This window comes from Cyphellophora attinorum (assembly GCF_001299255.1).
Source record: "Cyphellophora attinorum strain CBS 131958 chromosome Unknown Contig36, whole genome shotgun sequence".
NCBI classification, from domain to species: Eukaryota; Fungi; Ascomycota; class Eurotiomycetes; order Chaetothyriales; family Cyphellophoraceae; genus Cyphellophora; species Cyphellophora attinorum.
Window position 1 is genome coordinate 219,993 of NW_017253264.1, and position 27,984 is coordinate 247,976.

At 53.9% G+C, this 27,984-nt stretch overlaps 11 protein-coding genes across 11 annotated transcripts; 4 read left to right on the forward strand and 7 right to left on the reverse strand.

Moving 5' to 3' along the window:
• Nucleotides 1-652: 652 nt before the first annotated feature.
• AB675_11165 (Dihydrolipoyl dehydrogenase, mitochondrial) lies at nucleotides 653-2,321 on the reverse strand (the record flags this gene model as incomplete). The annotated part of the gene is made up of 3 exons (XM_018139988.1): nucleotides 653-1,492; nucleotides 1,543-2,025; nucleotides 2,091-2,321. 3 exons carry the CDS (start codon nucleotides 2,319-2,321, stop codon nucleotides 653-655), a joined length of 1,554 nt encoding a protein of 517 aa, XP_017995813.1.
• A 2,693-nt stretch (nucleotides 2,322-5,014) lies between these two features.
• AB675_11166 (putative transporter) lies at nucleotides 5,015-8,441 on the forward strand (the record flags this gene model as incomplete). Its single annotated transcript, XM_018139989.1, has 6 exons — nucleotides 5,015-5,392; nucleotides 5,467-5,903; nucleotides 5,975-6,350; nucleotides 6,405-6,511; nucleotides 6,965-7,254; nucleotides 8,005-8,441. The coding sequence occupies 6 exons, from the start codon at nucleotides 5,015-5,017 to the stop codon at nucleotides 8,439-8,441; spliced, it is 2,025 nt and encodes a 674-aa protein (XP_017995776.1).
• Nucleotides 8,442-8,903: 462 nt separating this feature from the next.
• Nucleotides 8,904-10,277, reverse strand: AB675_11167 (H/ACA ribonucleoprotein complex non-core subunit NAF1; the record flags this gene model as incomplete). The annotated part of the gene is made up of 1 exon (XM_018139990.1): nucleotides 8,904-10,277. The coding sequence occupies one exon, from the start codon at nucleotides 10,275-10,277 to the stop codon at nucleotides 8,904-8,906; it is 1,374 nt and encodes a 457-aa protein (XP_017995737.1).
• A 244-nt stretch (nucleotides 10,278-10,521) lies between these two features.
• AB675_11168 (Alpha-1,2-mannosyltransferase alg9) lies at nucleotides 10,522-12,437 on the forward strand (the record flags this gene model as incomplete). Its single annotated transcript, XM_018139991.1, has 2 exons — nucleotides 10,522-11,245; nucleotides 11,389-12,437. 2 exons carry the CDS (start codon nucleotides 10,522-10,524, stop codon nucleotides 12,435-12,437), a joined length of 1,773 nt encoding a protein of 590 aa, XP_017995811.1.
• Nucleotides 12,438-12,732: 295 nt separating this feature from the next.
• AB675_11169 (uncharacterized protein) lies at nucleotides 12,733-14,064 on the reverse strand (the record flags this gene model as incomplete). Its single annotated transcript, XM_018139992.1, has 1 exon — nucleotides 12,733-14,064. One exon carries the CDS (start codon nucleotides 14,062-14,064, stop codon nucleotides 12,733-12,735), a length of 1,332 nt encoding a protein of 443 aa, XP_017995823.1.
• A 595-nt stretch (nucleotides 14,065-14,659) lies between these two features.
• Nucleotides 14,660-16,252, reverse strand: AB675_11170 (putative exonuclease V, mitochondrial; the record flags this gene model as incomplete). Its single annotated transcript, XM_018139994.1, has 2 exons — nucleotides 14,660-16,005; nucleotides 16,057-16,252. The coding sequence occupies 2 exons, from the start codon at nucleotides 16,250-16,252 to the stop codon at nucleotides 14,660-14,662; spliced, it is 1,542 nt and encodes a 513-aa protein (XP_017995784.1).
• Nucleotides 16,253-16,316: 64 nt separating this feature from the next.
• AB675_11171 (Protein sym1) lies at nucleotides 16,317-17,109 on the reverse strand (the record flags this gene model as incomplete). Its single annotated transcript, XM_018139995.1, has 3 exons — nucleotides 16,317-16,710; nucleotides 16,753-16,922; nucleotides 16,966-17,109. 3 exons carry the CDS (start codon nucleotides 17,107-17,109, stop codon nucleotides 16,317-16,319), a joined length of 708 nt encoding a protein of 235 aa, XP_017995771.1.
• Nucleotides 17,110-17,320: 211 nt separating this feature from the next.
• On the reverse strand, nucleotides 17,321-18,149 carry AB675_11172 (histone H3; the record flags this gene model as incomplete). Its single annotated transcript, XM_018139996.1, has 3 exons — nucleotides 17,321-17,563; nucleotides 17,613-17,717; nucleotides 17,982-18,149. 3 exons carry the CDS (start codon nucleotides 18,147-18,149, stop codon nucleotides 17,321-17,323), a joined length of 516 nt encoding a protein of 171 aa, XP_017995755.1.
• Nucleotides 18,150-18,672: 523 nt separating this feature from the next.
• AB675_11173 (Histone H4.2) lies at nucleotides 18,673-19,307 on the forward strand (the record flags this gene model as incomplete). The annotated part of the gene is made up of 6 exons (XM_018139997.1): nucleotides 18,673-18,683; nucleotides 18,795-18,854; nucleotides 18,916-18,937; nucleotides 18,988-19,135; nucleotides 19,185-19,226; nucleotides 19,279-19,307. 6 exons carry the CDS (start codon nucleotides 18,673-18,675, stop codon nucleotides 19,305-19,307), a joined length of 312 nt encoding a protein of 103 aa, XP_017995825.1.
• Nucleotides 19,308-20,327: 1,020 nt separating this feature from the next.
• On the reverse strand, nucleotides 20,328-21,353 carry AB675_11174 (uncharacterized protein; the record flags this gene model as incomplete). Its single annotated transcript, XM_018139998.1, has 3 exons — nucleotides 20,328-20,841; nucleotides 20,985-21,178; nucleotides 21,312-21,353. The coding sequence occupies 3 exons, from the start codon at nucleotides 21,351-21,353 to the stop codon at nucleotides 20,328-20,330; spliced, it is 750 nt and encodes a 249-aa protein (XP_017995740.1).
• A 565-nt stretch (nucleotides 21,354-21,918) lies between these two features.
• Nucleotides 21,919-27,968, forward strand: AB675_11175 (uncharacterized protein; the record flags this gene model as incomplete). Its single annotated transcript, XM_018139999.1, has 3 exons — nucleotides 21,919-24,855; nucleotides 24,979-26,595; nucleotides 26,676-27,968. 3 exons carry the CDS (start codon nucleotides 21,919-21,921, stop codon nucleotides 27,966-27,968), a joined length of 5,847 nt encoding a protein of 1,948 aa, XP_017995769.1.
• Between the last annotated feature and the right edge of the window lie 16 nt (nucleotides 27,969-27,984).

Genomic DNA, 27,984 nt, shown 5'->3' on the forward strand with positions numbered 1-27,984 from the left:
CCAGCGAATCTGGCGCAATCTTCACACTCGCGAACGGCGCATTGACCTCCGGGAAACGAGACGCAACACTACATATACCCAGCGTCGAGGAACCCTTTACCGGAGTACGAGCGAGGAGATAATAATGTGGCCATGCACAGTCCACGCTTCGAGGGGTGGTAATGGTTGATGACGATTGGGCGTGGACAGGCATCTGCGATGGCTTTGTACACCAAGCGATGGGTTGCGTGTTGGGAAAAATGACGAGGATGCTGGAGGAGCTGAAACTTTTAGTGTGTATGGGATATTGGTCTCTATCGTCGAGCTTATGCAGATGAAGTAGAATACAGCATACTTAAGCTTACGTGCTTCTTCCTTCTGATCCATTTTGATAGGGTTGGGCTTCATCCGAACGACTCTTGCTGGGCACGAGTCACTTGAGCTCCTGAGGATACTTCTGTACAAATCTCGCAAGCAGAAGAAGTTCTGAAACTCGATATTTTCGCTGTACTGCAATTGCTCGCTTCAATCACTGACGCACCCTTAGTCCTATTCTGCTGCCATCGTCACCCCACCTCCGTGCTCGAGCCATTGACATGCACAACCTTTTTTGCTCAGCTCACAAAACATCGCTTCAGTCCCCAACAGCATCCCACACCACGCTTAACCCCACCTAAAAGTGAATAGCCGAGCTATAAGTCGCCATCGCGGCCTCCTTGAACGCCTCCGCCAGCGTCGGATGCGCATGGCACGTCCGCGCCACATCCTCACTGCTCGCTCCATACTCAACCGCCAACGTGCCCTCCGCAATCATCTCGCCCGCGTTTGCACCGATGATGTGCACGCCCAGGATCCGATCTGTCTCTGCGTCGCTCAAGAACTTCACCATGCCGTCGGTCTCAAGATTCGTCTTTGCGCGCGAATTGGCTGTGAAGGGGAATGTGCCGATTTTGTAGTTGATTTTCTGTGCTTTCAGTTCGGCTTCATTTTGCCCGACCCACGCAACTTCGGGGTGGGTGTACATGACGGAGGGGATGGCGGCGTAGTTGACGTGGCCGTGGCCCTTGGAGATGTATTCCACGGCCGCGACGGCCTCTTCTTCCGCCTTGTGTGCTAGCATGGGCCCGAACGTGCAGTCGCCGATCACGCGGATGTGGGGGATTTTTGTGCGGTATTCCTGGTCGATGATCAGGCGTTTGCGCTCGTCGAGTTCGATTCCGACGTTTTCCAGGCCGAGACCTTCGGTGTAGGGGCGGCGGCCGATTGCGACGAGGACAACATCGGATTCGAGGGTTTCTTCTTTGCCGCCTTTGGCTGCTTCAACGGAGAGCTTGACGCCGTTGCCGGAGGCGTCGCCGGCGGTGACTTTGGTGTTGAGTTTGAACTTCATGCCTTGTTTGGAGAGAATCTTTTGCGATTGTTTGGCGATTTCTGCATCCATGCCGGGGCCGCCGATTTGGCCAAGGAATTCGACGACGGTGACTTCGGAGCCAAGGCGGGACCAGACTGAGGCCTGTGGATGTGTTAGTAGAGGGCGAGGAGTACTGGATGGAGGGTACTGACCATCTCAAGACCGATGATGCCGCCGCCGATGACGGTCATTTTCTTGGGGACTTCTGTTAGGGCGATGGCGCCGGTTGAGGTGATGACTTTCTTCTCGTCGATTTCGAGTCCGGGGAATGGTGTTGATTCTGAGCCGGTGGCGATGATGATGTTCTTTGCGCGGACATGCTGCTCTCCGCCGTCGACCAGGTTGACTGCTACGGTGTGCTCGTCAACGAACGAGCCTGTGCCTTTGATGTAGTCGACCTTGTTCTTCTTGAAGAGGAACTCGACGCCCTTTGTGAGGCCGGCGACTGACTCGTCTTTAGCCTTCATCATCTGTTGTAGGTTGAGCTTGACATCGCCGACCTCGATGCCGCGCTTCTTTGTGTCGTGTAATATTTGATGGTACAGGTGGGAATTGTTGAGGAGCGATTTCGAAGGTATACAGCCGACGTTGAGACATGTGCCGCCCAGTGCACCGCGCTTTTCGATACATGCTGTCTGCGGGCATCGTCAGTGACCGTGACGTGGGAGTGGTACGATCTGCTGGGGCGGCGGAGACTGACCTTGAGACCCTCCTGTCCCGACTTTATGGCACCGACATAGCCTGCGACGCCACCTCCTATGAACAAGACATCGTACTCTGGAGCTTCAGTGGCGTATCCTCGCCGCTGTAGCTGTGACTGTGAGAAGACTTGGAGCCGTGGTGTGTTTCGTAGATTTGAGGGAGTAGTCTGGGGAACAGCTCGGGTGGGAAGAAGTGATCGACCTGCGCGAGGCAGTGCGGACTTGAACATCATGCGTGTAGTCACAGAGGATGGTAATGAAAGGGATGAGGAAGGTTCCCAAGCCAATGGATCTTAATGAGAGGCGGTGGTCAGTGGCAGAGCGTGCTTGCAGAATAATCAGTAAATTGAGAGGCAATACCGTCGATGTTGCGGGAGGAAAGCTATGTAGATTCTGATTGGTTGAGAAGCTCCGTGCTCCTGGTACACCTCGTCGCCGCTCCGTTCCTAGCCGATGCTGTTGGACATCTCTTTCGTCTTCCATCATCACGTTTCGTGCGATCGCCGTCTCTGATGTAGGTCAGAGACGACTATCATCCTTCAAAGATGAGATGTGGATCCCTACCTTTTGCTGTTCAAGCAAGCCAACTTTCCCTCATCTAAACTTCCCGTCCTGGTCATCTTTCGACAAGTTCAGTCGTGGCATGCTCACCAGATGCAGAATTTCGCCCCCTTTGCTACGAGATATTCCGAAGCTGCTAGCACAGATGCAATAGAGCAAGGGAGTTCACGATGCAGATCGGATCCTTGAACGAAGCGTCCTACGCAGCTATTGGGGGCATCGTCCCATGCAGCCATTCCCGTACCGGCTCACAACACTTCCATGTCGTCTGCACAGCTCTGGCTAGTGCAACAACGACTGTGCTTCTGTTCTACTCATTCCATGGAAGTGGCCATGAGTTGGTCGACATTGAGCGCTTGTGATGGGCACCGGCCTCTCCCAGGTTCAACTCAGTGTCCTTGTCGAAGGACATGAAGCTCGCCACATCAAGTAGCAGTGGATGCTAATTTGGTATGGCAAGTGTGATCTGGCGCACGTCTTCCACTGGGAAGACAGTGTTGTGATCTAAAGAAAAAAAGGAGAAAGTTGAGGCATGCGCCTATTTGTACATCTTCGGCACAGTGAAGTTGAAGCGATCACTCTTCTGAATGGGCCGGGACGTCTTCACTGCTTGGGTATGATTCAGAATCAGGCTGCTGCCTGGTCCAGTGAATTACAGGGACATGTTGATGGGACATTGAGGATAAGCTGAACGACTGTTGAGCCGTGCTGGCACATTATTGACTCTATTAAGCCAGCGTGTGAGGACGAAGCCAATAGAAGGTAGTTGGCTAGATCAATCCGCCTACCTTCGTTCACTTCTATGCTACTAACTGCGCCTCTACCAGCTCCCTGAACCTGCATGGCATATTACGCATCTACCAGATCTGGTGACATGTCAGCGAAGCCGTTCTGGCTAGTCTCTGCACTTGCAATATCCTGCAAGCATACTCGGTTCTCGCCCGCCCAACGTATCGGCCGCCAAAGGCGTCGTGCTCGGGTCCCGGCTGAAGTATGCGGCTACGCCCTTCTTGAGTCCCCCTAATCTTCTTGGACATCCTCGCTCGCCACCCAATTCATGCCTTCTTCCGATCTATGCCTCATCTCCCGGATCAAATATGGTGAGTCTCGGGCAAGACTTGCACAGCATTCAGACATGGCGAACGTTCCGATTCGTGAGGCTTTGGTTCCATCAGGACTTGCCAACACTGTATGTCATTGTCCGCGCCGATTCCGACCTGCTCCTCCGGGTTGCGCCACCCATTGAGGGCAGTTTGACGGCGAATGACACTTCTGAGAATGCTCCCATGTACACGCTTATTGATATCGTCCTGAATTTGCCATGTGCTCGGGATTCAACTCTAGAATATTGAATCTGTTGTGAGATCAGGCAAGCGAGATGCATCTCTGAGCCAGGCGGAGTCACACCCAAAGTACTACTGGCATTGTGGCCGAGACGACCGGCCTGGCAGTGAGCATGCTGCTCATGGCGTGAAGATATCAGAGCGAGGTACTTGGACTCCTGGCGTGGGAGTCGGGCGAACCGCGGCTTTTTCGAGAGAAGACATGGTATGCATGATCCTGCTCGACTCGCCGCTCACACCGGACGGTCAATCTGGCCGAAGAACTGGTTCAGTGCGTTACGTTGGTGTTCACTCCAACGAGGCACAAGAATCGTCCTTGGCGGCCTGGCCTCTTGTGCCGTGCATTGCGGGCCACCACGTGGAACTCCACGCTACAAGTGCAGTAATAACGTGGAGGATTCCGAATCTCACCTGCATCTGTAGATACACCATACGCAACCTAGACCGACAAGGCAATCTGAATCCCATCGTGCCTGACCAGTGCCAGCTCAGCATGCGAGGAGTCACTCCGGATGGGGATACGAGCAAATCCCTTGTCCATTCCCGTGTCCTTGGTATCGGTGCCTAGTAGGACCAGGACCCCGCGAAAATATATGCCAATAACCACGAATGCGACTTGCAACCCCAAGCCAGAAATGGGGAGTGATGGGCAATCGTCCATTTAGCGACTTACCAAGCATTTTAATGGTGTCAAAGGTCGAAATAGCGCCGTCCTCCCCCAAAGATAAGGGTCTTGGGAGGAGGTCTTGGTATTCTTGGCCGGGATTGTTGACGACTGATTATAAACGGTCGTGCAGCCGTGTTCTGCAGGTGTGTCGAGCCCCTCGTCGATTCTACCAGGTAGTCATCAGCGAACGTCCATTCTCTAGCGAATACGAGCGTTGTCGTTGTTGTTGAAAGGAAAAGCACTGTGGTGGTGTGCACGGTGCTCAACACTGCTGGGCCCAGGACTCGGCTGCATTTATATCCACTGCCGGAACCCGACTTCCAGTTCACTCGTAATTTCTCAGGGACACACGATGTCGACCACAGCCGACCCCGAGAAAGTCGACCACAAGACCGAGAGCCCAGACCCGTCCCTCAAACACGACACCAACTATGGCGTGACCGAACTCGTCGACGAAGCCGCCGAGCAGCGAGTCATCCGCAAGCTCGACCGCTGGATCGTCCCACCCGTAATGCTCCTCTACCTCTTCTCCTTCCTGGACAGAGTCAACATCGGCAACGCCCGCCTCTACGGCTTAGAGCGCGACCTCGGCCTCAAGGGCGACCAGTTCCAAATCGCCGTCTCTATCTTGTTCGTTACCTATGTCCTCTCGGAGCTGCCCAGCAACTTGGTCATCAAGAAGCTACGCCCTTCTCGATGGATCGCTTTCATTACGGTCGGTTGGGGCATCGTCGCCACCCTCACGGGCATCACGCAGAGTTTCGGCGGCTGATCGCCTGTCGATTGATTCTGGGTGCGTTGGAGGGCGGGCTATTCCCGGGCCTGACCATCTATCTCACATTGTTCTACACGAGGTCGGAGATCGCGTTGAGGGTGGGATACCTCTTCGTGAGCGCCGCGATTGCAGGGAGTCTGGGCGGACTGCTTGCCTACGGCATCGGCTTCATGGATGGCACCGCTGGACAGTCTGGGTGGCGATGGATTCTGATTATTGAAGGCCTGCCGACCATCGTGTTGGGTGTGGTGGTCTTTTGGTGGCTGGCAGATAGCCCCGAGACCGCATGGTACCTGAACGATGAGGAGAGGGCGTTGATGGTCAAGCGCAAGCAGCGACAAGTTGGGTATACGAATTCTGCAGACAAGTATCACAAGAAGGATGTGTATGATGGCTTGAAGGACTGGAAGATCTGGGCGTTCTGTATCGGGCAGTTTGGGGTGGACACGATGTTGTATGGGTATTCGTGAGTACCACACGGCCACCTGTCTTCGGGCTTGTTTCACGAAGGGTGAGAGGCTGACTAATGCACCGCAGAACATTCTTGCCCACGATCATCAGAGGCTTGGGAACATGGTCGACGGCGGAGGTACAAGCGCTCACGATTCCGTGTTATGCGCTGGGTGCTATCACTTACCTGACCGTGGCGTACTTCTCTGACAGATTCCAACGACGAGGGATACCTACCGTGGCGTTTGGCTTGGTTAGTATCGTGGGCTACGCCATCCTGGTCAGCAATGTTAGCAATGGCGTCAAATACTTCGCCTGCTTCATGGTCGCGATGGGTCTGTATGTGATTGTCGGCCTTCCACTGGCGTGGCTGCCCAGCAACAACCCCAGATATGGGAAGCGGACAACAGGTACTGGACTGCAATTGACGATCGGCAACTGTTCGGGCATCATGGCCCCGTTTGTGAGTATACCCCGTGGAGCATGAGTCTTCACCAAGCTGACGTTGTTTCATTAGCTATACAGCACAGGAGACGCCCCGCGCTACGTCAAGGGCCACGCCGTGTCAATGGCCATGGTCGCAATGGCACAATCATCTATGCTGCCTGATGGTCTGGTTCAGACGTGAGAATCAGTTGAGGGACAGTGGGAAGGCAAGCAGCAGCAAGAAGGTTGCGCAGATGAACGAAGCGAGATTGAAGAGATGGGCGAGTGGAATCCGAAGTACCGGTATACGTACTAGGGAGCGGAATTGCATGAAGGGGCAAGGCTTGCTATTATGAGAACTCAGAGGAGAGGCTTGGGGTGAGTCCGGAGCCCGGACGCTGCTCGTGCGCAGCTTGCGTCAGGTATGTAGTGCCCGATAGGGTCGCACAGCAGTGGAGGAAAATGATTCAATGGTATGGACGTTGATTTTCACGCTCTTGCCTATACTTACATTTCGATCTGGAAGGCGCCATGCGTGCGCATTTATCCTCGCCTTCCGCCTTGCCTGCCCTCCGAATCTTGCACGACGGGAGTGAGCGACTTACCGGCGAAGTCCTTGGATCCACTTACCTTCTCTGACTCAACCTGAAGTGGCCTTCTTACCTGGTCGCCGCTTACAAAGACATGCAACGATGACAATGACTACCAGAATGAGGACAGCGAAACCGAGGCCGATCAAGGTCAGATTGTTTTGGTTTGGAAGCGCCGTATTGCGTGTGACGAGGCCAGTAACGAGGGCGGCGCTGGGCTGGTATGGGGGGAGGACTGGCATATTTGGTTCGATGGGGTGGGCAGGGAATATTGTATTACCTGGGTTGAAGGAGGATGCTACGATGCTGTTGGTTCTTTGCGAGAAGAGCACTTCGGGGCGAGGGTAAAAGGTTAGTTTGTGGTATGAGACGTTGCTGACTGCCTTTGATGGGCAACACAAGCATAGTCGTGGAGACAATAGGCTGGTCTGTGCTTGAAAGAAGACTTTTGTGGTCGCATGATGTCCGTGCGTATTTTTGGGGTGTGGGCTTTTGGCGACAATGATGCTCTTGTCAGGCCTTGATCACCAATACAATGCTGAATGTCGACAAAGCGACAGCGTCTGGCTGGGAAGAGGCGTTTGTAACGCGAGTAGCTCTTGGCATACCAGGACGTCCTTGCTGGGCAGAAACTTAGGCTCATGCGTGATCATTTCTGTATCGTTGCTTCAAAGATGTGCCTTTCCGAAATTAGTACCGTGGGGAAAGCATGTCGGACCCCTGTGGAACTGGATCAGACGATTCGAGAGATGCTTGCCAGATCTTGCTGATCCGCAGGCCGTTCGCTAAAGTGCGACGCTGCTCCATGACAACATGCAGTTGTCAGCATGGCCAGAAGCAAGCCTCATAACAGGTCTTACTCGTGCATAGAACAGCCTAGCAGCATGTTCAGTGCCATTACATTCATGCAGAGAAGGTTTCGCAATCCGGGGCCGTGATCAGTGAAGCAGACAAGAGAGCTAAAGGCGACTCGCCGCACAAAGCAATTTGGCTAAGGCATCTGGCAATTCTTCGCATTGGGGCCAGTATCGATGTCGAGGTCAAAAGGAAGGTAAGGACATATAAAGTCCCGTCACGTACTCCTGTTTGACACTAGACCAGACAACCCCTTCAAGCAAACGATACACCGACTTCCATCTTGCCCAGGCAAAATCTCCGATACCTCCTTCACAGCCGAAGACATGCACCTCACCAAAGCACTCATCGCTCCTCTACTGGCCATCGCGCCTCTGACATCCGCCGCCGTCGTCGAAATGTTCTCCGGTGGAGGCTGCAGCGGCACGAAAGTAGGCGAAAGAAACGTCTACGACAGCTCATGCGCATACGTCAACCCAGGCTTCTCCTCCTATCGCCTGAAAGCCCAAGGTGGAAGCTTCCAGCAGCTGACGGTCTACTCACGCCAGGCGTGTGCTGGGAAGGAGGTATCCAAGCAATGTGTGGCTGGAGTCAACGCTGTGAAAGTCGGGGAATGTATCACGTTGAGTGGAACAGGAAATGCGTTGAGCAGTTATTCGAATGCTGGTGCTTGTCCCAAGTGAGGTGGCTTGGGGCTTGGTCGGTTTGGAAAGCGGGATCCAGCGTCGAGGTTGTGATGGCAAGGTGGAACAGCGACGAGAGCCGGAGTCGCAGCAAGGCCGGTTTCACCCAAAGTAGCCGAGTTGATGGCAAGAAATACGCTCATTTGAAACCATGTCAATCATTGACCAGATGTGCGATCTGTCCTCGTGGCGCAATTGATGTGCAGATGCCACATGCTCTGCTTGACCCTTGACACCGTTGCCGTTAGACGGCCGCTGGGAGGCTAGGCCGTTAGTGAAGACCAGATCCTACTCCTTCCGATCCAGTCCAGCTCGTCACACCGACGGATTGGATCTGGAGCGTTGGGCTCCGAAGCCCGGATTCCCATGCTACTGACTGTCGAAACACCCTCACCCGGACGCCCCTTGAGGTGTCAGGCTTGGCAAGGTCGGATTCCGCCTTTTTGACCATTGGGTAGGCACTCATCGACCATAGTCTAGGTAGCCCTGGTACGTAGGGTCAGGTGGTGCATATGGCCTTCCCCAGCTATTCTGGTGCTGATATTGCTGGGGCGGTCCCCGTTGGTATTCCCGGCGTGGATCTCGCTGCTGTTCCTGCCGTGGTCCTCGCTGCTGCTCCCGCTTGTATTCTCGCTTCTGCTTCATCTCCCGTTTGTATGCCGCTTCCTGTTCATCGTCCGAGAACTCCACCTCCTGAGCGCCGACCTCCTCATCGTGGATATTGCTCGCGTCGCTGCCTTTGAGACCTTGTAGGGGCTGTGTCATGACGAATGTGGAGTGAGGCTGAACGAAGAAGACGCTGGTGCCTGGCTCTGTGATGCGTGCTTGACTGATAGACTCGCGATCGCGGAAGCGAACAGTGTACATGGGTCTTTCCACTCGACCGATGATATCCGCGACAACTCCGATGATGGAGCGATCCTGCAGACAAAGTACAGAGCCGGGCGCAAGGACGTTTTGGGCGCCGCTCATATGGCCTGCAATGAGCACAGTGTTGTCGATGACATTCTGGACGTTGCCTAACGGAACGATCGGTGTCTGGTCGGTCATGGAGATGGCAGGAATCGGAGGCACATCTTCGGCTTGTTCGTGTACTGTGCTTGGGCCTGAGCGAGTGTTGGTGTTCGCTTCGCCATCTTCGTCCTTCTCTTCTCGTAGGATTCGTTCAATTACTTCGGCTGTGTTTCCAACATCGGAGTCGCTATCGGAGCTGCTGTCGGAGTCAGACGAACTGATGGGCGAAGAGTCGGTTTCCCATTCTCTGTCGGGCGCACCCTGAGGTAGTGCAGTCGCTTGGGAAGATGTTGCCGGTATTTCAGCAGAGAGTGTGTCCGTAGGCTGAGCTTCAGTGGGAAAGGTTCCAGTAGGTTTTTCTTCGGTCGTCGCTGCTGCAGCAGGTGGTGTCTCAGTGGTTGGGGCTTGAATTGGTCGTGCTTCGGGAGGTGGCACTTGAGCAGGCTGTGTGTCAGCTGTAACGACGCCAGATGGCGCTACACCGGTCTGAAGGACTCCATCAGGCGCTACCTCGGTGGTGTAGACGTCGGACGGTGTTACTTCAGCAGGCGGTGCTTCAAAAGGCAGTGCTTCGGTGTGAAGGACTCCAGTAGGCACTAGATCGGTGGATAGGTCCGCAGAATGCGGAACTTCAGGATGCGCCGCCTCAACTGCCAGACTTTCGGTAGGTGCTGCTTCGGTTGTGAGGACTTCGGTTGGCTGCTCTTGGGTGGAAGGGTTTCGAGCAGACGATTCTTCAGCAGATTGTAGTTCTGCAAGAAAACCCAAGCCAGGCAGGGTCACGGCAGGCGCTGCTTGGTCGGGTACCAGAGGCTCTGACATTTCGCAGGTTGTATGCACAAGAGGACCTGTGAAGTGGTTCTCGAATTTATTTTCACATTGGAGAGACGCGGATTGCATCTGCATCGCGGATCGTTTGACGTCATATCGACCATAAACCGAGCCCCATAAGGCGCCCGTTAAAGAAGTCAAATTTGTCCCCGAGCGACCTCTTGAACACCTCAATCCATTGCATCTTGTCCTTTCGTCGTATAGTTCATGTCCATCAGACGCAACGGAGCACAGTATGGAGACGGGCCCGGGGAGAGTAGGGGAGAAGTCGACGGCAGGAAGTAGCAAACCAGCAGAAAAGCAACTTGTCCCACCACCAGTCCAGTTTTACATTCCTCTCAATGTTGCTCTCTGGGTCACTCTGCTCTCCCACTCCTTCGCCGCTCTACGTGCACCCATCCAGGACTGCGACGAAACCTACAACTACTGGGAGCCCCTCCACTATCTCAACCATGGCTCCGGTCTGCAGACCTGGGAGTACTCCCCGGAGTACAGCATTCGCTCTTGGGCCTACATTCTGATCCATGCCCTCCCTACCAAACTCATCCACCTCATCACCGGCTCTAAGACATTCGAATTCTACGGCCTGCGACTTGTCTTCGCCCTGATATGTGCCTCCACCGAAGTCCGCCTCTACTCTGCGATAAGTCGGACGCTGAACCCTCGCATCGGGGTGTTCTACCTCATGATCGCCGCATTCACCCCCGGCTTCTTCTACGCATCCATTGCCTTCCTTCCCTCCAGCTTCGCCATGTACACCTCAACCCTCGGCCTCACCGCCTTCATGGACTGGCACAACGGCGGCCCCAAGACCGCCCAGGGAATCATGTGGTTCGGCATCGGCGCCCTCCTCGGCTGGCCCTTCGCCGGCGCACTCATCCTCCCTTTCGTTTTCGAAGACTGGCTCTCCGCAATCCTCATGTCCAATACCTTCGACCTCTTCCGCCGCTACCTTGACGGTATAGCTCGCTGCCTAAACGTCCTCGCCATTCAAGTCAGCATCGACGCCTTCTTCTTCCACAAACTCGTCATCGTCCTTTACGCATTGTCCTCTACAACGTCTTCACCGGCGGCGACCGCGGGCCCGACATTTTCGGCACAGAGCCCTGGCACTACTACATCCGCAACCTGCTCCTCAACTTCAACGCCTTCTTTCTCCTGAGCCTCGCCTCCTTTCCCATGCTCGTCATTCAAACCCTATTCTTCCGCGGCCAAACCACAAAACAAACAGTCTTTCGCACCATAATACTTCTCTCGCCTTTCTACCTGTGGCTCGCCATCTTTACCATGCAGCCCCACAAGGAAGAACGCTTCATGTACCCGGCCTACCCGTTCCTGGCCCTCAACGCCGCCATCGCACTACACATGCTGCTCACCTGGCTCGGCCACCGCCCAACTAACACGAACTCCCTCCTCGCCAAAATCCCCGCCCGCGCAAAACTATTCGTCATCCTCCTGACAGTCTTTCTCACACTCAACATCTCTCTCCTCCGCACCCTCGGCACCGTCACCGCCTACCAAGCCCCCCTCAAAATCTACAGCCATCTGCCAGCTCACAGCCGCTCCTCGCCCTCCACCGGCTCAGTTCCCGCTTCATCACAAGCACAAGTAAACGTCTGCCTCGCAAAAGACTGGTACCGCTTCCCCACCTCCTTCCTCCTGCCCTCAAAGCCACCACACCGCCCGAAATTCCTCCCGAGCAAATTCAAGGGTTTACTGCCAGGGGAGTTCAGCGAGGCAAAGTACACGGTGGGGCTGTTTGGGGGCACGCATTTGGTTCCGAGTGGGATGAATGATCGGAATGAGGAGGATGTGCATAAGTATATCGACAGCGTAGAACATTGTGACTTTTTGGTGGACTCGTATTTTCCGAGCAAGGAGGAGGGAGGAGGGGGCGAGGTTGAGAAGGGAGGAAGTGGTGGTCATGATGGGGACGTGGAGGAGCCGGCCTATGTCCTGGATACGGAGAAGTGGGAGAAGGTGGCGTGCGAGCCGTTCTTGGATACGGCGAGGAGTGGGGTGTTGGGGAGGGTGATGTGGGTGCCTGGCGTAGAGGAGTTGGGGTGGAAGGAGGAAGATTTGCCGAGGTGGATGCGGAGGGTTTGGGGCGAGCATTGTTTGTTGAAGCGGAGGAGGGCTGATGAGGTATGATTGAGACAACGATATGTTGTGAGAAGCATTTCATTGGACGCGAAAAGGGCTCAGAGCGCAGGGATGGACAGTCTGGAGCACTCTCGCATTTACAGCGTTCATAGCATAGCGACTTAGAGTAGCATGTATGATCATTTGCATTGAGACCATATCACTGAAATCGAGGTAATGATCTCGTCCGGTGCAGCTGCTCTGCGGGCGTAGCTCTAGCCGTCTTCGTGCCGCCACAGCAATCTTGTCCTGCGTGCCTTCTTCGACCTCTTCTGGGAGCGAACCCAGTGGGCAGGCTGCCGCATCATAGCCGCCGATAGAGATTAGGCATACGTACCAGCTCGCCACTAAAATCAATTGCCCACTGCGGATACCCACACTCCGCTCCTGGTCCCGGTGTATGGTACATAAATGCCTTTGTTGCTTGCGCCTTACTCTCCTTGCCTTGCATGGGGCTCAGCAGCGATGTGTCGGTTGCAGCTGTGCGTTCACGAGTTCGGAATCCTTCTTGATGACAGTGGAGTGTGTCACCTGTGCTCAGGGAATAGGCCTTCACACCGACTTTTTCGGGAGTAGTAGCGTCTTGCTGCCGCCGCCAGCGAGCACCCACGGGGATCGCAAGATCTTCGACAAGCTCCTGCATATTCCTCAAAGCCTGCCAAATCCTGCCCTTAGTAATCCCAATATCATCCACAGCCATCGCCATATCGTCCACATTCTTGCCGATATTATCCACAGTCCGTGCAATGAACTCCTTGGTCTTCTCCATGACATCCACAACCTCTGCGATGTCCTCATCATCCTCGTCTACCTCTGCCTGACCGGCCAAGTTGCTCATCAGCGGCAGTATCGGCGGCGACGGCAATTCAGGGTAATCCCATATCCCATTGACAGCACCGAAGCCATCACCTACTTCCTTATGGGTGGAGATGCCCGGCAACAGCTGCCCCTCAGGTGTCAGAGGGCGAGCAGGGAACTTGAGACATTGCGGTGTATTATAGACATCTTCCCGCAGATCCGTAGTATCTGCGATATCGTCTGCGCCCTCGTTTGCCTCGGCCTCGCCAGCTGAGTTGCTTTGCATCGATTGCCACTGCGACTTAAGTTTCGGCAATGTTTCTTCGTCACCAAAGAACCGATCGATGGCCTTCGCATCCCACTCCTCAGGCTTGCTGTTCTCTGTTTCACGAATTGAGCCGGTCCGTGCCAACTGCCGCTCAGGGATCTGCAAGCTTTCGTTGTCGGCGTCGAGCATGTTCGTAGGCTTCACGGTATCTTTCTCCACTCCGCTAATGTTTGACTCTTGAGCGGAGTCGATTCCCTTCGTTTTATCGTCTTTGCGTCGCGCTTTGCCCGCTTCAATCTTTTCGAGGATTTCTTCTGCGAAGCTTTCCCAGTGCTCTCGCTCCTCGACGTCTGCCTTGGTGAGGGTGAATGCGTAGAGTCTATGTGCGGTAGCTAGAGACTCGAGACCTTCTTTGACCAGACGCTCGATTTCGTCTGCACGTTCTTCCTGTAAGTCCTGGAGGGTTGCTGCTGCTAGAATGCTGACCAACGCGCGACGATAGTCAGACAGATCGCGGCAACTCAAAAGACAATGGCAGACGCCAAAAGCCTCCTCGTATTTTCCGTTCATCCTCAGGTCGAGAGCCTACTAACGTGAATTGTTGGCGGTCGAGGAAGCTGGCACAACTTACTATCTCATACCTAGCGCGATGAAAGCGTGAAACATTGTCCATGGCGCTCAATCGTGCAGGCAGTCATGGTGTGAGTGTGGCACGAGGACCAGAAGCTAAATACCAGTTGGTTTCGAGTAGAAGAGAACCACAGGGCACGCCCAAATCGTCTTGGCAAAGTGGAAGGAGCCCGCGGCAGGAAACTCTCTGTTGAACTGCTCGCCAGCGTTGGCTGATTCTGCTCGCGATGTCCAAATCGTTTAAACCGTAAACTCCGTGCGTTTGCTCTGCATGCAATGTGGCCACGAGGTAGTCCAGAGGCCAGTCACTTCGCTGCAGGAAGTCTAGGAGGTGCAAGGAAGTAACAGCGCGAGGCAGATTATCGCGATCGCAATTCGATGGCCAGGATCACAATTGTCTTGCTCTCGGTGAGTTTCCCCGTCGCCCAACATTTTGCACTGTAAGCTGGCTTCATCTGGACTAGATTTCCAATCGTCCCACGCTGTCCGGCTTCGCAGAAACTGGCCGACTTCATATATCAGCAATGGCCGTTGCTCAAACTTCGCTCTTCGTACTAAGCGGGTCGCTCCGCATGGTCTTCCGGTCTACAGCCTGCTGATATGCGGATCTATCTCGATCATGGATCCAGACACAGTCATCGCGGAAGTCGCAATATCGACATTTCCATGCCTCTTGCAGCTCGACGCCTTTGGCTTCACGTACGCCATGCCACCAATTCAGACTGTCTTCGAGGTATGCCTTCAGGTAGCCCGAATTGAAGACGAATGACTTACGACCCAACGAATGTTGGCGTGTCGATTCTCCTCGACGATGCTCGTATGTGGCTGAAAGATACTCCACGGTCAAAATCGGCGATAGACGTGTAGGCTGCGCTTCTGGAGCCGGTAAATCGGCCACGGATTGGGGTGTTGATGTCGGTGCTTGACTTTCAACAGGCAGCAGGAACGTCTGCCTGAATTCACTGAGCATGAAGCTCCAGAGTGATGAGAGACTGTTGTGCTTGAGTAGTATGTCGAGGGAGTCTTCCGAACTATTCGAGGACTGACTCATCTCCTGGTTCAGGCTGCCGACTTGTGCGATGAATGAGTCTGAGAAAGCTGCGTTCGTATCGAAGCCGTACCGTTCTGCCAGCTGCTGTAGAGCAAAGTTGCCCTGTGCTAGGTTCTCGAGCATATGATGGTAGAGATGTAGCTGTAAGATGGCTGGTCGCATCGCGCTCAAGCCTGGAAGTGTCTTGCTGCCTCGCGTTTTGATGTCTGTTACATAGATTGGTTTCTGTTTGAGCATGGGCTGAGAAGGGCGAAGAGCCGCCTCGAGAGACTGGCCATTCTCCTGCTGAGAGGCTGGAGCCAGGAAGTCTGCGATCGATGTCTGGCGTTCTGGAAGGTCTGGCACGACTGGTTTCTTGCCAGCCTGCTTGTCGACTTTGGCTTCTAGGTTCGGATCTGGACAATCGTAGCTGAGCTCGTCAATGACGCCGTTGACGATCTCGCCGCCAACTGTGCCCCATATCTCGAGTTCGCGCGTGCAGCCGTTGTCCCTGAGGGTTCTGATGCCCTGGATGACGTTCCAGATGCGCAGACCCCAGCCGTCCTCCTTCGTAGGCGTGTCTACAGGCACGGTGATGTGAACTTCCTCCTCAAGTGCTTGATGGACTGTTGTGCCTTGTTTCATGGCCGGTGTCCGTCTCTTTCGTCCATGACGCGTCAAAGTGTACCAGTACTGTAGTTCGCACCATGCTGGCGAGACCAGATCAGTGACCGAGAGGGCTTTCTTCGGTGGACGACGGAATCGTTCGAGAGGTGACCGCGTGTCCGGCTCTGGCGCAGTTTCGGCGATGTCTGCTGGGGGAGGCTCTGGTTCAGCTGATTGTGCTCGTACTAAGCGCTCGTCAGTGTCAGTATATCCCACGCGTGTGGTGTTGGACGTACCAGTCTGGACAGAGATGTGGTTGTACTGAATCGGCGAACTCGCTGGAAGGCGAATGCCGTGCGGAGGCTCATAGTCTTCAATGTCAACCACGTCTAGACGCGTGTCTGCCTCAACATCGTCGGCGAGACGCGAGATCTCGTCTAGGTCTTCGGGATCGAAGTCGGAGAACTGCAAGTCGTCGACATCGGTCGACATCGTGAAAGTATGCGCGTCATGGAACGTGTGAAGTGGTTTGATCTATGTCTATATCCTCTCCGATTTACTTCTTCTTGCCTTCGAACTGAGCCAGAGCTCTGCCTGGGTGGTTTCCTATCCTTTCTAGCTTCTCTTCTTTTCTATTGAGGAAGGAAAGATATGCCTGCCAACCGACTGCGAAGATGCCACTGAACATGAAACGGTACTCGGGCTTTACGTAGGCAAATGAAATGGCAGTCACGGCCGGCCACAGCTGCAGAGATCTGAGCATACTCACAGGGACTGCTGCCTTGATGCGCTCAATGATTCCCGAGGGGCTTTCGCCTGTGAGGAGGGCTTGCATGCCGAAGAAGTAGGTGTTGAAGATGGGCGTGAAGACGGCCTGCTGGACGCATACTTTCGTGAAGATCGATAGAGTCCTTGACGCATAGTTGAAGTTGTTGCCCAGAAACATGAACCTGCAATAGTCAGCTTTGTCGAGGCTTACTGGTGTTCCGCACCATTTGTAGCCGGGTATTGAAGATATTGCGCCTATCGTGAGCATCCGGACGGTCCTCGAGCCACTGTACTCTTCCCCTCCCACATTCTGAGCGAGGATGTCACCGCAGAGATACGTGACAAGAGATGTGCATAGCTGGACAGTCAGAGGTCTCTTCTGCTGCTTGCGGTGCTACAAGCGTAAGTGTTGGTCATTGAAGGCTGGGCTGACCTACAAACCAGCCGAAGAAGTGGGTTACCGGCCCCAATCGGTGGTACCAGAGGTTGGTGGGAATGTCAACGGGGTCTTTCTTCTCAGGCTTCTGCGAGTACAAGCGTCGCGAAGGATATCTCAGGCGAGGCCTGAACGACCGATACATGGATGAAGGAAGTCTACGAGAAAATTTGGAGTTTGAAGTAATTTATTTGACCCAAGCGTTCCGCTTTGCGTCTACGATGCTATGGTTGATATCGATACAAAGCAATCGTATTGGTTCCCATTTCCGTAAAAAAGCATGCCTGAATTCATTCCGTTTCGCCTGTCATGATGTTGTAACCCCGAACACCCCTATCATCACACTCACTCAACGCTTAAGAGCGTTCGCCACGGAGACGACGAGCGAGCTGAATGTCCTTGGACTGGATGGTGACACGCTTGGCGTGGATAGCGCACAGGTTGGTGTCCTCGAAGAGAGAGACGAGGTAGGCCTCAACGGACTCCTGGAGAGCACCGATAGCCGAAGATTGGAAGCGGAGGTCGGACTTGAAGTCTTGGGCGATTTCGCGGACCAGACGTTGAAAGGGCAGTTTGCGAATGAGGAGCTCGGTGGATTTCTGGAAGAGAATCAGCTGTGTTCACATTTTGAAATGATGATGAACTAACCTGGTAGCGGCGAATCTCTCGGAGAGCGACGGTACCGGGCTTGTAGCGGTGAGGCTTCTTCACACCACCGGTAGAGGGAGCACTCTTGCGAGCAGCTTTGGAGGCCTGTTCGAACGATCGTTAGCATTGCTGATCGAGGTGGGAGACATTTTGGTCTTCAGAAGCGACGACGAGGTCATTCTGAAGCCGAGGAGCAGACTCACCAATTGCTTTCTGGGCGCCTTTCCGCCAGTACTCTTACGAGCAGTTCTAGCCTTGAAGTCAGCGCAAAAGTTCAAAGAAGATTGAGGTGAATGAACGAGACATCGGTGAAGATGTTTTGGGCCAACGACGTGCGGCAGCGGCGACGCCGAAGGCGAAGAGACTTACTGCTTGGTGCGAGCCATTGCGAAGGATGACTTGAGTGGTTGTTATGAGTATTGAGAAGTTATTCGAATGCGTTCGATGAATGTTATCGAATTGGATGGGTGTGGCGGTGATGAAGGAGAATGGAGAAAGTGGAGGGAAGTTCAGCGCAGCTAAGTACGCTCCTGCCATAAGGTTGATCTAGGTTGCGCAGCCTAATCATGATTAACGCCGTCGCGCCTGCCCCACTCCCTCGCTCTTCATCAGATCACTTGGCAACATGATCCTGCTTCTCTGATCCAACTCGATTGTATCACCAGTCATTGCTCTTTTCTGCTCGTTCAAGATGTGCAAATGCTCTTCCTACTGTCTGCATCGCTGCGTTCGACTTTCGCGTTCTGATCGCCGTGGGAAGCGTTCTTGATTGTGCATTAACACAATGAAGCAATACGGGCGACCCCAAGCACCGGCAGCCCGCCTACCGCCTTTCCCGATTGAGACGATGGACTCTCTTCACCATCTCGGCGACACGAATTTTGATTGGGCAAAAATGTCAACCGCTCGGTGACCCGATGGGAGTGATTTGTCGGGCTTTCACGTTTGTGCCTCCTACTTAACTTCCCCGAAAGTCGGTTTCTTCCAGAGACTCGATATCCCGCATACATCTCAACCACATCCACACACGTTTTAACCTTCCAAAACACACTCAATCATCATGACTGGCCGGTATGTCTGCTCCTAAATGTCGCTGTCTTTCGACGCGTCAGGCGCCTCGCCGCCACGCGACCTCCCTGTCGCCCACCTTACTTCATCTACATGTGCTGACATCCTCTCTAGTGGCAAAGGTGGCAAGGGGCTTGGCAAGGGAGGTGCTAAGCGTCATCGTAAGATCCTTCGGTATGTCCTACATGACTTGTATAGTCTTCTAGGTCGACGATGAAGCTAACAAACATGATAGCGACAATATTCAGGGAATTACCGTACGTCGTCTCGACTGCGACAGACACAACAAACACTGACATCACCGCAGAAGCCAGCTATCCGTCGTCTCGCTCGTCGTGGTGGCGTCAAGCGTATCTCAGCTATGATCTACGAGGAAACTCGTGGTGTTCTCAAATCATTCCTCGAGTCCGTCATCCGTGACGCAGTCACCTACACCGAGCACGCCAAGCGCAAGAGTGAGTCCTGCCTCTTTCCCATGACACATCCACGCTAACAACTGCTCAGCTGTCACATCGCTCGATGTTGTATATGCGCTAAAACGTCAAGGTATCTGGTACCCATCCCTGATGGTGAGGAACGGTCACTAACTTTGCAAAAGGACGTACTCTGTACGGCTTCGGCGGTTAAGCTATCATCTTCACGACAATGGCAACGGAGTTTTGGGTCTTCGGGAATGGTTTACGGGCATCAATGGCAGTTCGAAGGGCTCGAACCAGCTAGGGAATGATGGAGGTAGCAACGGGTGAATGTTCGATAGCCTCCTGAATGACAAGGCGAAAGCATTTCAACACGATCCCTGCCTGTCTGCAATGTTTGTGAATCTCCGAAAGTAGCAGCGAATTTCCCAATAGCTGGCAATGATCCTCAAGGCACGTGCATGAAATAGATGAGAGGCATGCGGGCCAGCGTCTTCTACAACATACTTCGTGGCTGCTGAGCAGCGGACGCTGCACCACGCCCTGGCTACCAACCTCCAGAGACCACAATGCAGCTTCGTCACGTTCTTCTCGGGCACATATTGCTGTATTCGTCTGAAGAAAATAGTGTGTGCCTCACAGCGCCTGCATACCTGTAATTCACCGGGTCTGGCCTGGGTCGCTCGGTCGGAACTCGGGATAAACTACTTCTGCCAAGCTTTCTCAAATGCGGCTTCGAACGTCAACTTGAACATGAACCCCATCCTACGACTTAGAATTTCATCTTCTTGCGTACCTACGTTCCACGAATTGCTATGAAGTAGATATTCGTTGTTCTCATTTGTTGCAGCAACTATCCGTCTCTGCCGCATTCCCAGACCTCGCAATCCCGCGGTCCATAATGGTTGTGGAAGTTACGCGGCAGCCCCTCTCGAGATGGCCCTTCGTGCGCAGTCGACTGGCAGACCTCGAACCGCGATCAGCACACGAGAAAAGACACCGCCGACCGGGAAGCGAGAACGCCCCATGCCGCCGGTCCTGCGATACCGCTCATGCCTGCCATGATAGCCGCTACGTTCCGAGTCCACTGAATTTCGAAGAAGCGCTCACTGACTGCGCAGTCTGTCGATGCCACGATCTCGCTCGCTGCTGAATGCCATCTTCGTGGCTTTCGAGTGACTCGACACAGCTAGCTTCCTCGTAGTCGAATGACCTCGAGTTTTCCCTTCGCTCATCCGCCGCTTTCAGTTGACTCACTGTCAGAAGTCTTCGCCACAAGATTCGGAGAACTTGACCCGAACACCTCCGTCGCATCAGACATCTGAACATCACCCTCAGGCTTGTTGGAAAACACGGATGGCTGAGAGCTGGGCTGACCGCCTACTTCCGAGGAGAAGCTTCCCATCACCTTATCGCCCGTCAAGATTGGTTCATGAAGAATAGGAGGATCGACCACTGGCTTGTTTCTCCCATAGCCGAAGCCAAGGTCAGTATACATGCCCTCGATCGTCCATTGCTTCTCCTCTATGCTCTTATCCACAGGCTCGTCTGCATCCTTGTTGAAGTCGTTCAAAATCGTTTTGTTGGTCTCCTCGTGGAAGACACGATTATCTGGAACGAGTGTTGAATGCTTTTCGGCTACTTCCTTTTGCAGTCGCTCGATTTGGCCCTGCAACTCATCGGCCTTGGCCTCGAGATAGTGTAGTGCAGAGGACGATTTCGGACCCAGTGTTGGTACCTCGCGTCTGTAATGAAGACCCGTCAGTATGTCCACTTGACCTGGAAGAGAAGACCAGAGTGCCGTACTGGGCACACAGAGAAGCAAACAGTTATACGTCGCATCTCGAATGAAGCGTGTAAGTCGAGATACATGGGGACATCTGCTCACCGAATTTGCTCTACAAGAGCCTTGACCTCCTTAGGGTATTTGTCGCAATCCGGATAGTTCTGAACATCTATGACCGATGCGATGAGGAGGTTTACCCACGCTCGCTGGTAGAGGGAAAGGTCTGACTGGAGCCGCATCTGCCAGCATATCTCAAGACATTCGCGGACGTCTCCGTTCTTCGCATAGGTTTCGGCCTTACATTCGCCGTCAGCAGGTGTTGGGTAAGATGGGCAACTGCCAGCTAAAGCCGCCAGGCCAGATCTTCGGCATGACGCCACACGTGGCACTTCAGGCGCTGTCTTGGTGGACTTTCATACGAAGACTTACCACAAGGTACCGCTCTCGGTTGACCCTTGCCAGATTAGACATCTCGTTGTTCTGATCCGAATAGATGCTTGCAGAAAAATTCGACGCAAGAGCAGGGTCAATGGCTGATAAATTGGGTGGTTGGAGAATGACGGAGTACTTCAGCAAACTTCACCATGTCACATCTTCAGCCTCGCCACCGGCTTCACACGGGTGAGCAAACAGGCGATAAGGCAAAATGCATCAAAGGGACCCACTTGCCTTTGCAGCCTTGCCTAACATTCAAAATCGCTGTTGACCTTTTCCAAGGGTTGTCTTGCTTGCAACCCCGCCCAATTCGTTGAATTTCTCACTGACTCAACACGAGCACGCGAAGGCCAGATTTCGTGGTTGTTCGCCTTGCTTACAGAGTCGGTCGAGTTGCTCAACTGCAGTCTGAGGTAGTCTTGCGACAAGTTCGATTGCAGTCTGAGCTGCTTCAGCGACAAGTTCAAGCGCAGTCTGAGAGCCTCAAGAGCAACCTTCATCCCAGTAGCATACCTCAGTAAGTCCAAGTCGAGCGTCATCCTGTTTGTACTAATTGTTGGCTAGGTCGCCAATGGTCTCTTAGTCATCGATACTTGACAGAATGCCGTCTGACGATGATGATTTCTCTCCAGGCGAGGCAGGGTTCTCCTCGGGCAGCGAACAATACGACTCGGCACTAGAAGCCATGGAGCTCGACGAGGAGGCATCAATCCCACTCGATGTCGGAGTAGCCCACGATGGTGATGATGACGAGGACGATCTCTTTGTCGCTCCGGACGACGAGGAGGATCCCGAGGCCACGGCTTTCGATGCTGCCCACGCCATGAAAGAACTACCTCACATCGAGTCCGCCCCAGCGCAGTCTCTACCTTCAGATGATCGCAAGCCTCCCGACAACACCTTCGGTGACCTTGGCGAACTTGATTGGATTTCGCCCGAGATGCAACACGCCAGAGGCCGGAATCTAGTTCGCTTTGAGGCCGCAAAGATCAAGACGATTCATCCTGGCCTCGGTAGTAGCATTGTTGCGGGCGCAACAGTCGAAGAGCTCCTAAAGAAGACACCGCTTCGCAAGATCACCACTTCCTTTCGCGCAACTACCGGCATGCTCTCCTTCCGCACAGATGGTGCCAGCAAGGATGAAGTTCATCAGGTACATGTTGGTAAGATGCCACAACCTCACGTCGATGCCTTCAGACCCATTCTTGTGCAAATCCTCGAACATCTGCCATGCCGTCTGGGCGAGCTCGGTGCCGACGATGTTCTCTGGGTAGTGTCCATTGCAAAACGCTTAGCGCACAAGCTTGTTCCACAGATTCGGCCAGAGCGAGTCCTACCACATGCGAGACCTCCAAACAAGCGACATTCAGACATTTTCATCGAAGGCAAAGTATATGGCATTGATACTAGCAATCAAGAGAAGCCTGAAGTTTGGAGCATGAATTTTGTTGTGGATCCTGGAACACTTCGAGACATCCCTATCTCGGTGCCTCCGGAATATGAATGGGTCGAACGAACTAAGAAGAAAGAAGGCAGATCTACATATCAACCTCTCGACAAGAAGCGCCTCAATGATCCGGCAATTCTGCGTGCCCAGGACCTGGCAAAAGTCATCGTTGCGACGTTCACGGGCTTCATCGGCACGCGGTTCACCTGCAAGGAACGAGTGCTTCGCTTCCAAATGCCCTACCTGAAGGAAGCTCGGAAGGCGCGCCATGGAAAGAACGACATCGAGTTTGGCCCCTATCACGGTTTTCCGCTTTGGTATGGTCCCAGACAAGCAGCCGAATGCAACTACTTGTCCGTACTGTCACCTGGTAGCAACGTGAGCAAGGATTGCACAGGCAGCCTGCCGGTTCTTTACATTCGGTCTCATGATGTGAGATACTGGAGCACACCTCTCGCAGCAATGCTCGAAAGTTGCATGGTGTCGGCAGATCCATACAAGATCTGGAGGGCCGGAGCTATCAAATGTGATGAGCAAAATGCTGCCATACGCAACGGTGCGCCACCTCCTGATGCCGTACCGTGCGAGCATGATGACAAGAGCAATTCCTGGCATGTGTGCCTGCTGGGTTGTCGTCATGCAAAGCTGTGTGCTGACATGGTGACCGTCGATGGGCTTGAGCACGATATTTGCAAGTCTTGTTTGGACAAATTGGACGACGCCACTGCAGTATCTGAGCTCCTGCCTCCAGATCCTTCCCGACAAGGCGAGACTCGACTCATGAATCGATTATATCGCTCGTTCAAGATCGAAGCCAGCCACTATGGAGAGGAACCGACCAAGGCCGACCTCCAAGCGCTTGTTGTGAAGGCTTTGAAGGAAATGGAGTACACCGTGGTGATCGACGAGGATGGCCATCCAAGTACCAGCAAGCGTTACGATGCATACTTCAGCCAGGTACTCGACGATGCTGATGAATCAGCCCTTGTCGAAGATTTCCGTGGTTACGCGCTTCATCTATTCGCGCCTGGACTCGACGCCATCGATCCAATCCACAAGACAACTAAGGGCGATAAGACCGTCACCGGGTATCACACCCTTGGCAACTTGTCCGTATGCTCTTTCCCAGCAAATGCTTACAAAAAGCATCATGCTGTGGTCATCTTCGTTGCTGTCTATCAGCTCCGCAACGGTCTGGACGCAGCCGAGTATCAGTCTGGCATCGCGATCTTGCGCAACATCTACGTCAACAGCATGGAAACGTTGCTGAATCGTAGCCAACAGTGTTTTAAGGTCGGTAACGACGTTCAGCCAAATTATGACGAGGTCAAGCGCTGCTTCCGCACTGGAGAACGACTCGATACTATACATGTTCCGCCGCAGCGACTCTGGGCCACATTGGGTCTTAGACCTACGGACGATGGCTGTCCATACTGGCGTCCAGAGAAGTGGGACTACATCATTCAAGGAGTGACTGAAATCGCACAGCTCAATGGTCTCAACACGCCGGAACTGCGACGGCACTGGCTACGGTTCGACGCTAGTGCTGGTATCAACGTCCCTTTCTTTGCCAGCGAGTACACAGTCGTTCATCATTGGACGCCGTATGACTTCATGACATTCATGTACGAACGAAAAGACCGACTGTGGACCGCTTGTGATCGGTTATATGCCGCAAAGCATGCGAATGAACCTGAGCTTCGCCCAACTCTTCCAGTGGAGCTTCTCATCTTCGAGTGGGCCCAGCAATACATGCGGCTCGTACGCCAACATCTGGATGATCCATCTTTTCCCCCTTTCAGAAGTCCTTGTGCAGATTCCTGGCGGCTGCCATTCACCCTGAACGTGGGTTCGCCACTCGATGTGTCTTTCGGCCACAAGGACCCAGGAACGCAGATGCGTACAGGCTACGAAAAGACATGGCCGACCTCACATGGTCCAGAAAGCTGGAAGTATAAGCTCTCTGGCATGGAAGTTGAGACACAGGGAAAGAACGGGTGTCGGTACAGTTACCCAGCCACCGTCACACACCTGATCGAGGAACAATTCGACCGCCCGAGGTGTATCCTTGGTCCTCAGCTCAGCACAGAAGTACTGAAGCCTGGCAAAATTATCTTCAAGGAGCCCATCCTGCTTGACGAGCTTACCATTCTGCCTGCTCCCGCGGACGAGCATTTTGTCCTCGATGACGAAGACGCTGAAACGGATCTGAAGCTGATCGCTGTGGGCAATGTTCAGGGGCCAAAACCTGCTGCGCCGGGGTCAAAGCGAAAGTTCACTGTGAAGAAAGGTAAAGATGGACTGTTCAGACCAATCCAGGATACGCCAAACCCTCCGGCAGGAAGTTCTAAAAGCCGGCGATCTCTCCCTGCAGCCACGAAGCAGCCTCAGTCCCTGAAGGCTGCATCCGCTACTCCATCAACGATCGCCACAAGTACTGCCATCGGCCGCGCCAATCTTGCTCGTATGGGAAATTCGTGTTGGTGGTCTGTTGGAATTCAAGTGCTCTACAGCCTGGCGCCGGTACGAGCTTTGTTGAGAGGAAGCCTCCAATGCCGTCCCGAGACCGGGCGCTTGAGAGAAGAACTGATGGCGTATGGCGAAGACCCGGTTTCGGATCATGAGTGGTTCATGCACCACCTAAGCATCGTGTTCGATGAACTGGATGCGGCCGCCACTGATCACAACTCACCACGCGAGTACCAAATGACTTCCGGCTCGATACAGGCATGCAACCAAGTACGGTTGCCAAAGCATCAATTACACGGTGACCGGATCGAAGCCGCGACTGACTTCTTGTATTGGCTTATCGACAGATTGGTGGTTGCATTCGATCGATCGGACTCTGACACTCACTCATTGCTCACACCACAAGAGATCTACAACGCTGCTGTCGCTGCACAAAGCCGGCGCAATGCTGGTGAGGAACAGCCTCAGACTTTACAAGAGGATGCGGCGCATGACAGACGCACTTGGGAGAACTTTGGGCGTACTTCTGACCTTGTCGACCTACTCTACCTACAATTCGTCGAGGAGCCCGGTCGTCCAAGTTGTGGCCACTACAAACGCACTTTCCACAATGAGCCCGGCCTGGTGCTGAAGTGGGAGGCTCGCAGTGATCGTGTAGATCTCCAGGCTTTGATCAGCTTCTGGGCCAAGACGCCACCAGAGGATGTCAATGCATGCAGACGCTGCGGTTCAGACCACGCAGTTCCAGCGTTGAGAGCCGTAACAAAGCTTCCGGAAATCCTTCTTCTTCGGCTCGACCGCCCGCCTAATGCCGATCTGACGACCTGGGATGATCCTGTCAAACGCATTCACTGGTCAAAGGTCGACAACTTGCTGACTATCAATGCTGCCTCAATCACAGCCTACGACAAACTCCCGTCCTCGTCTGCAGTCGATGTCACACTACCACCAGCTTCTACCGATTCCTACGAACTTGTGGCTGTTTTCTCCCAGGTTGTCGGGGATTTGTATCATTTTGTTGCGGCTACCTTGGACTCTTCAACAGGCCAATTCGTCAAGTTCGATGACCTTGCTGCTGTGCCCGAATATGTCGACTTGACCGATCACCTTGAGGAGCCAGACGTGTTTCCCGTAGTGCTCGCTTACAAGCTACGTTCTAAGATGTCGCCAGAACCCATTGCTTCACAGCCTCACATATCTGCCTCCGCAGCGCCTCCCTTCCCTAATAGGATGAGCAAGGACGATTTGCAGTCGCTGATCAAATCTGTGGATCGAGGTGAACATGACGTGGACCTGTTCGACTTCTTCAAGATGGTTCTCAAGACGCTTCCGTTCGACGACGCGGAGAACATCTATAACGCTGTTGGGGAACGCCTTGGGAAACAGCCTGCGCCGACTACTGGCCAGATGAAACAATGCCTCCGCCACCTCCACCCCCAAAGCCAAATGCTCCGTCCAGCAAGGGCCCTCAAAAGCCATCAACCTTCGACGAAGCCAAGGCGCGCTTCAATCAGAAGCCGAACTGGGCCGCACCAACACTTGCGACCATTGCGAAGTCATCAAAGCCCACAGCATCACATAGTCTTCTCCGTGGAGTCAGTCCAACACGGGCAAATACTCAGCAGCTTACGAAACCATCTGGACGCCCTCGATCTCCCGAAAAGACGCCGCCACCTCGGCCAGCTCCCGCACCACCAGTTGACAAGCCACTGCCTTCTGCACAGAATCTTCCGGCACCGCCTGTCCCCTCTTTCACCTCCAAGCCTCCGGCCACGGGAAGAAGCAAGGGCAATCGCAAAGTGTGCTCGAACCCACCGTGCGCTTCTACTAAGACCACGATATGGCATGAAGATGGTCAGGGCGGCCTTCATTGTAATGCTTGTCACGAATGGGCCAAGCGGGGTAGGTCACTCGCGGATCGAATAGGCCCGGCTACGACACGTGCGGCCAAGGTATGCTCAAACAAAAACTGTGCGATTTCTGGAGCTTCACGATATCGCGCAGATGGTCAGGGCGGATATCTTTGCAATGGTTGTTATCAGCAGAAATCGGCTGGAAGGAGCCTTGAGAATTGGCCGCCCCCCGGCGGTAGCAGGCGCACTTCGGGAGCCTCGAAAACTTCTTCTGCTTCGAAGCCCTCAACGGCTACTGCAAGTACTGCTGGCGCTGCTGGCGCTAGCGGTGCGACAGTTCCGTCTAGCGGACAAGATGCCGGGCACTTGTCCCTGGTTGGCGACCATGGTCTTACCGCGGATGCTGGCGACGATAGTCTCATGGAGGATGCTGGCGACGATACTACCTTCATGACCGCTGTCTCCGAGCCCGCTGAGCCTGAAAGCAGTGGAGACACATCACTCACCGGTGCTGGTGCCGATACCACTGTATCACTTGGAGTCAGTGGAGGACCTGAACTTGCTCGAGGTGGCTCTCCAACCCCCGCGTCGCGTCGCAACACACGTCGATCAATGCAGACTGGCGGATCTCGGCGCAGCTCAGGCGTTGGCACATCAGAGGCGCCGCCGCAGGTCGATCGGAGTCGCTTCAATGCCTTCCGCAGACGGTTCGACTCATCAGTCATCATCCCTACGAGGTATTCGATGAGTCGAACTCGGATGCATCTGTCGACGATGTACACAATGCGATCAACGCGATCGGAAACCAAGCGCAGCAGTTTACTCGCGAAGAGACTGACGCCCTGCTTCAAGAAATGGTCTCGGAATTTCGGATTGATGTGAGAGATGGCATCGTGTA